At 37.5% G+C, this 16,532-nt stretch overlaps 1 protein-coding gene across 1 annotated transcript in view; it reads left to right on the top strand.

The window, feature by feature from the left end:
* Positions 1 to 16,532, top strand: part of bbx (bobby sox) — a 264,193-nt gene that overhangs the window by 200,871 nt on the left and 46,790 nt on the right. Inside the window, exons 4-5 of the mRNA XM_070100451.1 lie at positions 121 to 125; positions 13,358 to 13,920. Of these exons, the coding sequence (XP_069956552.1) occupies positions 121 to 125; positions 13,358 to 13,920 (568 nt within the window). The remainder of the gene's footprint in view (positions 1 to 120; positions 126 to 13,357; positions 13,921 to 16,532) is intronic.

The raw sequence follows: 16,532 nt of genomic DNA, 5'->3' as shown, positions 1-16,532 counted from the left end.
AGCAAGGGGGGGGGATTTTTTAAAAAATGGAAAACTGGTACAGAGAAGAGCAAAAGGTGTAATGTTGTGATAGGGGGAGAAAAGAGTAGAATGTAACAAGAATTGGAAGAAAGGTTGGAGAAGTGGTCAAAATGCTGATGACCTGGAGAAGAGGAATGCAGGGAGAGAGAGAGATTTTGGGAGATTGGAATGTTGGGGGCCTTAACCAAGTGAGGGGAATTGTGGTGGGGGACCAATCAAAGTAGGAGAAATTTTTAAGAGGTTTGGGTGGGTGTTTTAAAAGAAAAGGGGGGCCCCTTTGATTGAACTTTTAAGAAATAGTTATAGGAATAATTTTTTTAAAAAAAAGAGGATAAATAAAAGGAAAAGAGAGGAAACAGTATTTGTTGGTTTATGTTTGGTAGAAAAAAGACTGAAGAGACTTCGGGATGACATGTTTACAGAGGGGCCACAGAATATCAGATCATTTTCTATTTTAAAGCACTAAAAAAGGAAGGGGATAAAGGAGGATAGAAGATGGGGAAAGAGAGGTGAAGATTTATAAAAAAAAAAGGGGAGGATTAGGAAAGATATAAACACTTTTGGGGAAGAGGGGCCCAATAAAAAGGGAATGGGGTCAAGGGGTTTGGGGGGGTTTTAAAAAATGTGTTAGAGTGTTAAAGAAGTTTGTGGTTAAAAAGGGGGTGGGGGGAAGAGGGGAGGGGAAGGGATAAAAGGAGAAAGGGGAAAAAAAGAGAATTGAGGATTTTTTAAAAGTGAATGATGAAGGGGGGAAGAGAAGGAGAAAAAGAGAGGGAGGGGGTTGAAGAAAATGTAAAAAGGGGCAAATGAGAGAGGGGGAGATTTTATAACAAATTTTTTTAAAAAAAGAAAAGTTTTATGAGTTTAAAAGTTAAAAGTTAGAAAAAAGGTTTTACAAGAAAAATAAAGGGTTTAAAAGGTTAGATTTTAAAAAGGGGAGGGAAATTTAAAATTGAAAATAAAAAAAGGGTTGGGATTTTTTATAGGGGGGGGGAAAAATTTTGTAGGAGTGGGGGGCCAGGGAGGGGGAAGTTGTGAGGCAGTAGGAAAATAAAAGGGGGGTAAACCCGGGGATTGAGGGGAAAAGATAAAATTTTAAAAGAAGGGGGATATAGTTTGAGGGGTTGGTGCAATTTTTTAATAAATGTATAAGGGGTGGTACCTGGGAATTGGCAGAGAGATGCATAGTCCTTTTTTGGAAAAGGGGGACAAAGAGAGTGCAAAATTATAGGGATAAGTCTGTTGAGAAAGGGAAAGTAGGTAGAGTTATTATTAAAAAATTTAAAAAGTAAGAGGGAAAATGGATAGAGATGAACAAGGGGGCTTAAAAAGGTGGGTGTGGAAGGGTTTCAGTGAAACAATAATAAAGTTTTTGATAAGGCTAAAAAAGGGTTTTTTATTTATGGGTTTGAAAAAGGGGATGACAGGGGGGATAGGGGGAAATTTGGAGTGTTTGTTGGTGGGGGTATACGCGGTAAAGACGAGGGTAGGGGGGCCTTGTTAGAGACAAGGAAAAAGGGAATTTTTTCCCCGTAAAAGTAGGCCTTAGAAAAAGGGTGGGATGTCACCGTGGTTGTTTTTATATTTTGATGGGGGTAAGCAAAATTAGGCTTGGGAAAAAGGGGATTAAAAAAAAAGAATCACAATAAAAGGGTTTGACGTTTTTGCATGACAATGTGCTCTTGGGAGATTCTAAAGAAGTTTCAAAAATTGGGGGAAATTTGGAGGGGGGAAAAAAAAAAAAAAAAACAAAAGATAGGGGTTTTGAATAGCAAAAATTAGGGGATGAAAGATTGATATCAGATTGGAGGGGAAAATATGGAGGGGGTGAATGTATTCAGATATTTAGTGGGTTTTTAGGGGGTTTTCATAAATATAATCAAAAATTGATGAGGGAAAAGGGGGGGGGATTAGGGGTCTGTGGGAAAAGAACTTTGTCCTTGGGGGCAAAGAGGGAATGTATGAGAGTATAGTTTTTCCAACACTTTATGGGTAAATGGGTAATGAATGTTAGGGGGAGAAGGCTGAGGGGAGAGCATTTTGAGGGGATTGGGGAATATAATGCAGGGAATCGAGTTTGGAAGTTAGGAGGAGGTGCGGGGTTAAAAACTGTTGTCCAGAGGGCTGGGGGGTTGTTGGGGGGTTCAGACATGTAGAGAAAATGGGCAAAAAAAATCTTTTGTACCCCGGTGGAAGGGAAGGGGGAAACGGCCAGGAAAGGTTGGAGGGAGGGGGGAAAGGAGGTTTTGAGGGGGTTGGGCTTCCAGCAGGCTGGGGTTGTTTTAAGGAGGGAAAGGAGCAAATTTTATATTTTTGTTGGGGGGAGCAAAGAAATTTATGAAGGGTCGGAAACCCGGCCGGGCTTTGGGCCCGAGATGGGGTCAGGCCTGCACTTAAGAGGGGGTTTTTGCAGAAAAACTAGGGGCAACCCCTTCTGAAGACGTGATGGAGGAAGATGGAAAATTTTTTTTTAACCTGCCTTGGGGGAATCCCAGTGTAATAAAAAATAGAAAAAGTTATTTTTTAGATTTTATTTTTTTAAATTTTAGTACAATGGGGCCTCTGCCACAGGGGCCCACCATTTGAGTTTTTGATAAGCCGTTGCTCGGGTTTATTTTACCCTGGGTAGGGGCCCAAAACAAATTGGTTCCCCCAAGGAGGCTGGCGCTGGTGAGGGGTCTTGATCTAGGGGAAAGTATCTGTGCTCCCTTTTCAAATTGGTTTTCCTTCCCTCCCCTTCCCCCCCAGGTGCTGTATAATCTAGGTTTTCACTTCTATTATAATAATAATAAAAAATAATAATTAATAATATAAATTTTTAAAAATACTATAATAATTATAATACTATAAAATTTTATACTTTAAAAAAAGGAGTTTCAGAATCCCAAAAAAACCATCATGTAAAAAGTAATAGGCTCAAAAATCACAAAATGGGGGGAGAAAAACCAAAAACAGTGAAAAATGAAGGAAAAAAAAAAAAAAAATTTTAGCAGGTTCAGGGTAAAAGGGACATTAAAGGGAGGGAAAAATTAAGGGTAGGAAAAAGGATGAAAAAATAAACCTCCAATGTTTTGTTGGGGTTAGGGGGACTGACAGATATGCTGCTCTATATTTTTCCACTGTCAACCTGGTCACGCTTTTCTCCAGGTAAACATATACCCAAGTTTTTTTCTTTTTCATTTCTGTTTTGTTTTATTATGTTTTTAAATATTTTTATTTCAGTTTTTCCTTATGAAACAAGTGCAGTTAGCCCACAAAAACCCCTGAAACAACACTTGAAGGGAAAAAAAAGTGTTTTTGAGCAGGACAGAAATGGCCACCACCCCCTGTTAAAAATGACAAATGGGCCCCTCATTTCAGTGGCCCGGGCTTTGGAAATACTTTCAACTTTTTTTTATAGCCTCCAGTTCGGGATTTTTGATTGCCCCTCCCGTGGGTATTTAAAATGGGGGCTGGGGATACCTTTTCCCACACAAATTCGAGATGGTAAAAGAGTGGGAATACCTCCCCCCGGGGTTTATATGATCCCTTTAAAATCCATTGTTTTTGTTCAATGAAAAAGACCTTGGGGCCCAAAAAGTCTAGGCAGCCCCTTTGGGAAAAGGAAAGAAAATATAGAATTAGAAAAACTTGTAAAATAAAAGTGGGGGAGGAAGAGAGAGGGGGGAATGGCCCTTCAGTGATTTTGATTCAATATATGATATAAAAGGGGGGAATTATAAAGGGATTGAAACCACAATAAAGTGTAGCAAAAGTTTTGATGAATGGTTTTAAAACCCCGTTAAAATCAAACTTTTGAAAAGAGAATCATTGAAACGTTTCTCAAGGTGTCAATAAAAAAAAGGTGTAAAGGGAAAAGGAATTTTAGTAACGTCCTCAGCCTGGGTTGATGATCCACAACAAAAAAATAAAAAAGACGTGGCTTATATATTAGTCAGGCGGGGGAAAAGGGGGAGGGGTAAAAGTGGAAAACCCACTGTCGGTTGTTTGCCCAAAAGGTTGAAACAAGTTTTATCAAGACCATGATGTGACCTAAAAAAGTTTTTTGGTTTAAAAAAAAACCAAACAAAAAAAATTTCCCCACTGTTGGGGAGATGGTACTGAAAAATTTTCCCCATTTTTCCCACCACCATAAACTACAGCATCTCCCATTAATAATAAATTAAACTCTCCAAGTAAGTATATTTTTTTATAAATTAAAATATTATTATTTATAAATTAACATTGTTTGTGTGAATAGTGGTTGTTTCGGCAGCCTCCACCACTTTTTAATTTTTAGGGCTTTTCATTTTTGGGTAAACCCAGAAATCCCCACACCTTTCGGAATAAAATAATAAGGGGACCCACAAAAATGGCATGCCAAATTAAACTTTAACTTTTTTAAAAAATTTTTCTAACTGGCTAAATAATCAAAACATGATTCATTCCGAGAGATGCATCCCACTTGTGGCCAGTGTTTAAAGCCCGCCAGCCACCGGGGCCCACCAAAAATAAAAACGAAATTTCATATTATCACAGCGCTTTTTTGGATTGCACCTGCAAAAAAGTCACCATGGGCCCCCAAAAAAGCTTTTGGCCCAAACCCCGAAAGAGGGTGAGAATTACTATGGGTATGAAGAAAGAGATCATTGCAAGATGAAAGTAGGTCCCGGGGCCAGGTTGCAAAACCCCTAACCATTGCACGGGGAAAAAACCCAAACAGGGCTGTTCTCCCAAAAGGGGCAACATGTTTTTTAAACTGAGTAATGATAGAAGATGTTTAGAGACTGTTTTTTGGGGGATAAAAAAACAGGCAGGAGATAGCATCTCCAACATCATATTTAAAAAGGGTTGGGAAATTGAGAGGATTTAATTAGAAAATGCCTGCAACTAGTGAGGGGGGAATTTAAGACCAGAAATTTTTGAGATTTAAGAATCGAGTGGCATTAGGTATAAAAGGGGAGGGTGCCGTTTGGGGCCAAAAAACAGCTGAAAAGCAGGGGAATTATAATAGAAGGAAGAAGAAACCCAACAAGGGTTTTAATTTGGGCACTGACAATGTTGTGAAACACTTTAGGGAATGGGCTATAAAGTGAAACGGGAGGCACAGGCCTCTGCGGATGGTAGATCTGTTAGGGACAGGAGGGGTCCATGACTTCAAGCTGGTCCTAGTGGCATTAAAAAGAAGGGAAGTAACTCAGGTAGAAAAGGACTTGACACCAAATCCTAATGGGAAGGATTTTCTAAAATACTACACAATCCACAGTCTCTCCTCCCATCCCACCATCATCACCAGATTCCTCACAAAGTAAGTGTCATATAATTGTACATGTCTTCTTCAGCTTGTGTATTAAAATTCAATATTTATAGTAATTTTTTTTAATACTTGGTGTCTTAATGATTAATTTGATTTCCATTATTTCTTATGGAAAATTAACTTATTTCATCTATAATTTCATTAATATGTTTCAGAACGAGATTAATATCGTACAATAGGTCTACTGTATTTTTATTAATTCTAGAATATATATCGTTTTTACATATATTACTATTATAATATGATATATCTGTGATAGATAAAAGTGTTGTAGAGATATTAGTATCATATTGAAGCCATACAACTTCCGCCCCTCTCTCCTCCTTACCTGTCTATTATATACCAACAAAAAGTTCACAGATATATAAAATGAACATATCCATTTTATTAGTGCTTTATTTTATTTGCTATTAATTGTATGTAAATCTATATTTGATCTTTAAAAAAATATTTTTTGTTAATACTTTTAGGTGTCTGAAATGGATTAATTACTTCTACGTTTATGTAGCAAGGGCTTTGCCATTTCCAGAATTCTTGAAGGCCCAGTGACTGAATGATTAATCACGAAACTCTGGGGTCCACTGTATTTTATTCATTCTATAGTACTATATATCAGGGTTGTGTTAATTATATTGTTTATTATGTCATATTAGATGAATTGTGATAGATAAGCTGTAGAGTTGATATTAGCGTCATATTCAAGTATTTTGTCCTGCCTCCAGAGCAGGAATTCCGCTGGAATGGATTAATGGCATTTTAATTAATTTAAATGAGGAAAATTGACTCGGCATGCGAGCAGATCGGGTTACGAGCTAGGTCACAGAATGGATTAAACTCGTAAACAGAGGTTCCACTGTACTGTATTTTTTTGTGATAGCAGTGTATACAAGCATTATTCACTCATAGCAGAGACAGCTGTTTTGCAGAAATATACACATCGAATCTTATTAGATAGCTAATGGAGTGGTTCATGCACTGGCCTGTGAGTTTTAGGACTCATTTGCCATGGGTTTAAGTCCTACACATTCTGTAATTTATTACATAATGTTTTACCCTAAGAAGGACTTTATGAAGTCTGTATAGAAGCTACCCACTGAACCTTGCATACATATATAGTGGTTCCAGAGAGCTAGGTTGAAGAGGAAAAGAGATCATGATAGGCAGAGAGGTGTTTTGAGAAACACAGGGGCTTACTGAACATTTAAGGTTAGATTTCAGACATATATGTGTGTATGTTATTTTAATACTTAGAATAAATTTTAAAAATTTCTTTTTAACAAAGCTTGCTCTGCTACATCAATTTCACATTTCTAGTTTGTTGACTCTTCTCTATTATAAATCAGTATCATATAATGTGATGTTTAGTTTTTTACTGTGTCGCATGATGATGAATAACATACCACTACCACTTGCCATTTACTACACTATTAACTCGGTATACTACAATTAAAAATTATGGGATTGTTAAAGTTGTTTGATTTTTAAATTAGAAAAGGTGAGATGTGTGTATTAGATGTACTGTATTTGCAGTGGAGACTTAATGGAGAGGCAGAGACAAAAAGGATGGTCAGATGGCTTTACATTATTGTTGGAAGATATGAGGGAGGTGACTATGACAGTAGATATAGATCTTTCCTGATGAATCATTGTACACATGGATAATGGTGTTGGCTTTAGCAGTACATGTCACAGCCATAGGTCTGCAGAAAATACTGAAAAAGCCATTAGAGTGATAAAATAACTCACACAGTGAAAACCTGCTATTTGCAACAAATTGAGCCTTTCAATCGGTAATTTCTTGAATCAGGTCATTAACCCTAAAACCGTCCAAACGGATTTCTACGCCCTCACATGCATAGTGCCCCAAAAGTGATCTTCGCTTTTAAATATTTCAAATACAGTGGAACCTCTTCTTACCTGCGAAACAATCCTATCTTGATTGACCTTGCTTTAACCAGACGCAGGTTTCGCTTGCAGAGCCAATTTTCCTCATTTTAAAATTATTGAATGTAATTAATCCATTCCAGAGTGGAATTCTAATGTATTCTCAATTTTTTTTTTTTTTTTTTTTTTTAACAAGTCACGCTTCCCACTTATCTATCTCTCTCTAATTTCATCTACTCATTTATTTTTTTTTTTTTTTTTTATTATCACACCGGCTGATCTCCTAACTGAAGCGTAGGCGGTTCCAAAAAGAAAAATCTCACCATCATTCATCTACTGTCTTCTGCCAGAAGGTGCTTTATACTGTCAGTTTAAACTGGGCAACATTACACACACTCTCCTTCAGAGGCAAGGCACTGTAATTCTTCCCATCTCCAGGACCTGTCCGCCTATTGCTCCTGAATCCCTTCATAAATGTTACTTTGCCTGCTAACGCGCCAGTATCGCCAAGTATTAAAACCATTTATTTCATCTACCTCCTATCAAACACGCTCACGCATGCCTGCTAGTCCGCCCTCTATTAATAAAAACCTCCTTACCTCTCCTCAAACTTCTTCCCTTAGGCCGAATTCTCTTTACCGCTTTCTTCTCCTCCTTCCACTTCACAGACTGATACATACTCTTGAAGTCTATTCTGTTTCATTTCCATTCTTCTATATGTCCGAATCCACTCCAATAACCCCTTCCTCAGCCCTCTGGACAACAGTTTTGGTGCAATCCCACCTCCCTAATCTCCAACCACGACCTTCTGCATTATATCTACACACCACATACTGCCCTCAGACATGACATTCCACTGCTCAGCCTTCTCTCACAACATTCATCAATCCATCGCCTCACACCCATAAGAGCCGTTGCAAACTATACCTGCTACATCTCTCTTTTCATTCCAAGGACAAAGTAAAGTTATTTGTCTCCACAGACTCCTAAGTGCACAACTCACCCTTTTCCCCTCATCAATTCTATGATTCACCTCATCTTTCATAGACCCATCCACTGACACGTCCACTCCCAAATATCTAAATACATTCACCTCCTCCATACTCTCTCCCTCCAATCTGATATCCAATCTTTCATCACCTAATCTTTTTGTTATCCTCATAACCTTACTCTTTCCTGTATTCACTTTCAATTTTCTTCTTTTCTGCAACTTCTCTTCAGAATCTCCCAAGAGCACATTGTCATCAGCAAAGAGCAACTGTGACAACTCCCACTTTATGTGTGATTCTTTATCTTTTAACTCCACGCCTCTTGCCAAGACTCTCGCATTTACTTCTCTTACAACCCCATCTATAAATATAAACAACCACGGTGACATCACACATCCTTGTCTAAGGCCTACTTTTACTGGGAAATAATTTCCCTCTTTCCTACATACTCTAACTTGAGCCTCACTATCCTCGTAAAAACTCTTCACTGCTTTCAGTAACCTACCTCCTACACCATACACCTGCAACATCTGCCACATTGCCCCCCTATCCACCCTGTCATAGGCCTTTTCCAAATCCATAAATGCCACAAAGACCTCTTTAGCCTTATCTAAATACTGTTCACTTATATGTTTCACTGTAAACACCTGGTCCACACACCCCTTACCTTTCCTAAAGCTTCATGGTTCATCTGCTATCCTATTCTCCGTCTTACTCTTAATCCTTTCAATAATAACTCTACCATACACTTTGCCAGGTATACTCAACAGACTTATCCCCCTATAATTTTTGCACTCTCTTTTATCCCCTTTGCCTTTATACAAAGGAACTATGCATGCTCTCTGCCAATCCCTAGGTACCTTACCCTCTTCCATACATTTATTAAATAATTGCACCAACCACTCCAAAACTATATCCCCACCTTCTTTTAACATTTCTATCTTTATCCCATCAATCCCGGCTGCCTTACCCCCTTTCATTTTACCTACTGCCTCAGGAACTTTCCCCACACTCACAACTGGCTCTTCCTCACTCCTACAAGATGTCGTTCCTCCTTGCCCTATACACAAAATCACAGCTTCCCTATCTTCATCAACATTTAACAATTCCTCAAAATATTCCCTCCAACTTCCCAATACCTCTAACTCTCCATTTAATAACTCTCCTCTCCTATTTTTAACTGACAAATCCATTTGTTCTCTAGGCTTTCTTAACTTGTTAATCTCACTCCAAAACTTTTTCTTATTTTCAAGAAAATTTGTTGATAACATCTCACCCACTCTCTCATTTGCTCTCTTTTTACATTGCTTCACCACTCTCTTAACCTCTCTCTTTTTCTCCATATACTCTTCCCTCCTTGCATCACTTCTACTTTGTAAAAACTTCTCATATGCTAACTTTTTCTCCCTTACTACTCTCTTTACATCATCATTCCACCAATCGCTCCTCTTCCCTCCCGCACCCACTTTCCTGTAACCACAAACTTCTGCTGAACACTCTAACACTACATTTTTAAACCTACCCGATACCTCTTCGACCCCATTGCCTATGCTCTCATTAGCCCATTTATCCTCCAATAGCTGTTTATATCTTACCCTAACTGCCTCCTCTTTTAGTTTATAAACCTTCACCTCTCTCTTCCCTGATGCTTCTATTCTCCTTGTATCCCATCTACCTTTTACTCTCAGTATAGCTACAACTAGAAAGTGATCTGATATATCTGTGGCCCCTCTATAAACATGTACATCCTGAAGTCTACTCAACAGTCTTTTATCTACCAATACATAATCCAACAAACTACTGTCATTTCACCATACATCATATCTTGTATACTTATTTATCCTCTTTCTCTTAAAATATGTATTACCTATAACTAAACCCCTTTCTATACAAAGTTCAATCAAAGGGCTCCCATTATCATTTACACCTGGCACCCCAAACTTACCTACCACACCCTCTCTAAAAGTTTCTCCTACTTTAGCATTCAGGTCCCCTACCACAATTACTCTCTCACTTGGTTCAAAGGCTCCTATACATTCACTTAACATCTCCCAAAATCTCTCTCTCTCCTCTGCATTCCTCTCTTCTCCAGGTGTATACACGCTTATTATGACCCACTTCTCGCATCCAACCTTTACTTTAATCCACATAATTCTTGAATTTACACATTCATATTCTCGTTTCTCCTTCCATAACTGATCATTCAACATTACTGCTACCCCTTCCTTTGCTCTAACTCTCTCAGATACTCCAGATTTAATCCCATTTATTTCCCCCCACCGAAACTCCCCTACCCCCTTCAGCTTTGTTTCGCTTAGGGCCAGGACATCCAACTTCTTTTCATTCATACCATCAGCAATCATCTGTTTCTTGTCATCCGCACTACATCCACGCACATTTAAGCATCCCAGTTTTATAAAGTTTTTCTTTTCTTTTGTAGTAAATGTCTACAGGAGAAGGGGTTACTAGCTCATTGCTCCCGGCATTTTAGTCGCCTCATACGACACGCATGGCTTACAGAGGAAAGATTCTTTTCCACTTCCCCATGGACAATAGAAGAAATAAAGAGGAACAAGAGCTATTTAGAAAAAGGAGAAAAACCTAGATGTATGTATATATATATGCATGTGCGTGTCTGTGAAGTGTGACCAAAGTGTAAGTAGGAGTAGCAAGATATCCCTGTTATCTAGCGTGTTTGAGACAGAAAAAGAAACCAGCAATCCTACCATCATGTTATATGTTGTACATTATTATTATATATGTATTATTATTATACATATATTATTTTTCTCGGTAGTAGGTTGGCAGACAGCAACCGCCCAGGGAGGTACTACCGTTCTGCCAAGTGAGTGTAAAACGAAAGCCTGTAATTGTTTTACATGATGGTGGGATTGCTGGTGTCCATTTTTCTGTCTCATAAACATGCAAGGTTCAGGTACGTCTTGCTACTTTTACTTACACTTAGGTCACACTACACATACATGTACAAGCATATATATACACACCCCTCTGGGTTTTCTTCTCTTTTCTTACTAGTTCTTGTTTATTTCCTCTTACCTCCATGGGGAAGTGGAACAGAATTCTTCCTCTGTACGCCATGCGTGTTGTAAGAGGTGACTAAAATGCTGGGAGCAAGGGGCTAGTAACCCCTTCTCTTGTATATATTACTAAATGTAAAAGGAGAAACTTACGTTTTTCCTTTTGGGCCACCCCGCCTTGGTGGGATACGGCCGGTGTGTTGAAAGAAAGAAAAGATATTATTATTATTGTATTATATTATTATATTATTATTATACATATTGTTATTATTATTATACATATTGTTATTATTATTATTATTATTATTATTATTATTATTATTATTATTATTATTATTATTATTATTATATGAATAAATGGTAATTTTTATTCACACAAAAAATATAAGATTTACTGTTATTCCTTATTGCAATAATTGTATAAATAATGTCAACCCATTCACGACTGCATATTGGAATGGACAGTGACATCATTTGTTTACTATGAAACAGCCAAGCAGTGGACCATTTCTCCTAGGTTGAGCTCTATTTCAAGGTACTTTTTGTCGTGAAAGCAATTAGAATCATATCTATTTCTGTAATATATCTTCCATTCTATCAAATGAGACCAAACAAACGAGAATACAACCATAAAAACCATTCAAAATTACCGCTAAGGAGTGGCTAATTGCTGAAAGTGAACTCCATTATTTATGCTTAGATTTCTTTCATTTTTGGTGTACGTTAAGAAGCATCTTTCCACCATACATTGCCCAAGTTTCAATGAGATAGTCCAACAAACAAATGAGATACACTTCCCAAGATCAAGAGCAAGAGCCCCTCACCAGTGTCGAGGAACCTGCCTTGAGGTCTGCTCGCTTGTGGAAATTTTGCTCGGGTATGGAAGCAAAAAATTGACCCATCGACTGCTCGTATTTGGAAAAACTCGCACGTGGACACGCTCGCAAGTAGAGGTTCCACTGTATAACAAAAAAAAAAAAGTAGATAAAAATTTTTTTACACGTTTTCAAATGTAAAAAAAAAAAAAAATCACATTTTTTTACATACTTTCAAATGTTGAAAACACGTAGATCTACGTTAGGACAGTTTAAGGGTTAAGCTACTTTGTCATTTACAGGAATTATTGAAAAAAATAGTTGGGCAGATTATGATAGGAAGAGACGAATACAGTTGTACAGGGGCCTTTATTGATGATGGTTTGTCTGCATAGTAGGCTTTATGATATCACAAAGCAATAAACCAAGTAAAGGAGGGTTAACACATGTGTATGGCTGTTGTAAGTAGTGGTGAAATGCAGAACAAGTGGGGGGAAGAGCCTGGTTGCACTGATTCCCAAATTTTGTAAAAGTTACCTGGCAAGATGTTCAACAAAAGTGTAGAAACCATTGTTCTTATTAATATTGGAGATTTGTTTAGATAAGATAAATAAAATGTCCAAATACAAGTTATGAAATGCCTTTCAAAGTGAAATTATCATAAAACAAAGTTGTTGAGAAAGGCTAAAAATAATAAAAAAAAATAGCTCTTGTTAGTTGATATGATAAAAGATGAAAGAGAATAACCACATACAAGATAATAAAAGGATATAAAACCAAATAAATAAAGATTTTGTAGCACTAACAACGGAGAACTAGAGACCATGAAAGGCAGTGGTGCTAGAAGGATATTCGAAAAAATTTGAAGTGCACAGTAATGAAATGGGATACAATAGATGGTGGTAGTAAGTGCTATATTCACTAGAAAATTAATAAACAATTACAGTGGACCCCCGCTTAACGAACTTTTTTCATTCCAGTAGTATGTTCAGGTGCCAGTACTGACCGAATTTTTCCCCATAAGGAATATTGTGAAGTAGATTAGTCCATTTCAGACCCCTAAACATACACGTACAAACGCACTTACATAAATACACTTACATAATTGGTCGCATTTGGAGGTGATCGTTAAGCGGGGGTCCACTGTATTTGGTATATTATATATGGAAGACGGATCACCCTGAGTATAGCTCTTCTCCTATAACTGTGAAAAGATAATCACACATAAGTAAGCATACTGTGCATTGTGAGGGCAAAGAGTGATCAATAATTATGATGTATTCTTGTAATATAGATAATTTCAATACTTTACAGATGAGGCTCAGATGGGTGGGCTAAGTACCCTCCTATCGACAGCTTCCAGCAGTAGTGGGAGCAGCAGTAGCACCAGTAGCAGTAACAGTATTGGTAGCGGGTCATCCAGTCTCACTACTTTCACCACTGCCTACGTGTCAGCAACAAACACCTCAGCAGCTCGCTCATCTCCTATTGGTTCCTTGCCAAGTGTGACTGCACTCGGTACATTTACAAATGCTAATTCTACAAGCATCTCCTCAATGAGTACAAATACAGTTGCTGCCACAAATTTGTCATCTTGGAGTGGAACATTGCAGCGTCTTGGCCCAGGATCCACCACTGCACATGATAGTTGTACGAATACCACTTACAACGGCTGCAAACCTAACAGTGCAAATACCACATCAGTCAGTGCTGGGGTGGCTGCCAGTCTGTCGTCTCCACAGGTTGAAAGTACCACTAGTATGACTCCTCCAAAACCCCCTAAGAAGAGGTACCTGCATGAGAATCTGTTGCAAGCTCAGCAGGCACCCACAGTACCAATGCCAGCACACACACCACCTGACACCGACAAACAAAAGGCATGTTATCTTTGTTTGAAATCTTACAGGTAGTTATAGAAGCTGCATCTAAATAAATTGTCACCAAAGTACCTCATATCATGAAGCCTTTTAATACCTTACCTTTTGTTTAATATTCTTGAGTTTTGTAGTTTGTGTCTATAACTATATAAATGGCAGCAAAATACTTATACAGTGGTACCCTGAGTTTCATACATAATTCGTTCCAGAAGGCTGTTCGAGTGCCGTTACCGAATGAATTTAATCCCATAAGGAATAATGTGAATTATATTAGTCTGTTTCAGACCCCCAAAAATACACATGCGAAAGCACTTACGATAATACACTTACATAATTGTTCGAGTTGGGAGCTGTATGAAACTCGGGGTACCACTGTACCACAAAATTACCTTAATTGTTGTAGTAACTATTTTTTTCACATCATTAAGTATTTTAATAGATATAGAGGCATAATACCAACATACTGGTACAGAAGAACAATATGCAGAACTGCTTTTATTGTTCAGGGTAGAGCTTTTAGTCATGATTTGTCCCAATAAAAGCTTCTTTTACATATTGTCTCAATAGCCACAAGTATTTTAATGTACTGTTTTTTTATATGAATCTGTAGCAAAATCACCATTTAATGTTATAGTTAATAATGTCACTAAGATTGTGTACTGTAATTCTATAATCTGAAGTTGAGGCAGTGTTTGTATAGATACAATGCTTGCATCATTGTTTAAAATTTTAACAAAATTAGCACTTGAGAAGTTACTTTAGTAATGGCCATTGTAAGTCAGGTGATATTCTGTAATTTTATTTATCAGATGGCAAAGTTAGGCATTGGTAGAAATTCTGAACTAAGGAAGGTAGAGTTGTCATAATTTATGTGCTGTTGATATGAATGTAAGGTAAAGTTGTCATAAAAGTTGCATGAGTGACAATTCAGAGGGTCAGTTGAATTGTGATATCTGTGCAATTTTGGCAAGACAACTGTTAAGTCACCTAGGTAGCAGGTTGGTAGACAGCAACTTCCCAGGGAGGTACTACCATCCTGCCAAGTGAGTGTAAAGCAGAAGCCTGTAATTGTTTTACATGATGGTAGGATTGCTGGTGTCTTTTTTTCTGTCTCGTAAACATGCCAGATTTCAAGTACGTCTTCCTACTTTTACTTACACTTAGGTCACACTACACATGCGTGTACAAGCATTTATATACACACTCCTCTGGGTTTTCTTTTTACTAGGTCTTGTTTATTCCATTTATCTCCATGGGGAGTGGAACAGAATTCTTCCTTCTTAAGCAATGCCTCGAGCAAAAGGCTAGTAATCCCTTCTGTATGCATTACTAAATTTAAAAAGAGAAACTTTTGTTCTTCTTTTTGGTCACCCTCCCTTGGTGGGATATGGCCCATCTGTTGAAAAAAAAAAAAAAATATGAAGTAGGTAATTAATGATGATGAATGTTTTTTTGGGGAGGGGGGGAATCACTTATCAAGAATTTGTTGAAAATTGTGTAAAATTTGCCAAATTTCTGAATCCTGGCTGCTTAATAGTATAGTTCTGGTAGTTGAATGGGGATTTTTTGCCATTATTGGATAATATGGAAGGCAAACTAGCAAAATAGCCAGCAACTGGTTTGAGTACTGAAATAAACTGAAAATAGGCCTCAAAATGTGCAAAATCACTGTTATGTAAAGTTCTCTATCTGGCCTCTAACTTCTCACTTGTGTAATTCCATAAGTATTATATTAAATTTGGGCTATGTGTTATTACCGTTAGAAAAAGATTCTCTATTAATTTAGAGGATTTTTTTTTTAAACTTGTGGACACAGAAGGGGTTTTCAGTTTGTTGGGTGTGGACAGTTGAAGGGTTCAGTAATTAAGCATACAGTAAAGGTATTCACACTCACAGGTTTGTTCCCTTCACTCTTTTTGGAATTGGAGGATATAAAAGTATTTACAAGCATGCAAGTTACTGCCTAATATAGGAAAGACAGCACTTTATACTGATGGCAACACTTAAATATCTTTATTACCAAAAGGTTTTGCCTTCACAACAGGTGATTTTGATGCTGGGGATGGAAGAAATTGAGAGGTAATTTTGATGCATTCAGTCTCTCAGCCTTGATAGTAAGCGTTCATTCCATTAGTTTTGATTAAACATTTGTATACTAGTGGCTTTCTTTTGTGCCTAATAATGTCTGGGACTCACTTAGGGGCCTAAGGGACTGATGTAAGGGACTAAGGAACTGACCACGTTTAATAGAGGCTAAGGGAGTGAACATCTGTCAGGGCTGAGGCACTCTAAATTACCTCTCCATTTCTTAAACTGTTTTAAGTATTAAAATTGCCTTTTTATTCGGTTGAAGAAGCCTTTTGTGCAAGTGAAATGCTTTGGCAATAAAGATACCTAAATGTTGTACACGAGTCTTATTTACCAACTTGTTGGTATGGTGTACTATTAATAATATATCTTATAATGGCTCAAGTACAAATTTGTTGAGTCATCAATGTAATGTAGAAAATATGAAAAGGTGTGGAAATCAAAGAATACTCGGAACTTCAGTATATCAGCTGCATGTTGTCATCCACCTGTATTTAAAATTATTTTTATCTATTCATATTGTA

Source organism: Cherax quadricarinatus, chromosome 72 (assembly GCF_038502225.1).
Source record: "Cherax quadricarinatus isolate ZL_2023a chromosome 72, ASM3850222v1, whole genome shotgun sequence".
Taxonomy (NCBI): Eukaryota; Metazoa; Arthropoda; class Malacostraca; order Decapoda; family Parastacidae; genus Cherax; species Cherax quadricarinatus.
The sequence above is the reverse complement of the archived record's forward strand: the minus strand, read 5'-3'. Positions and strand labels throughout refer to the sequence as shown.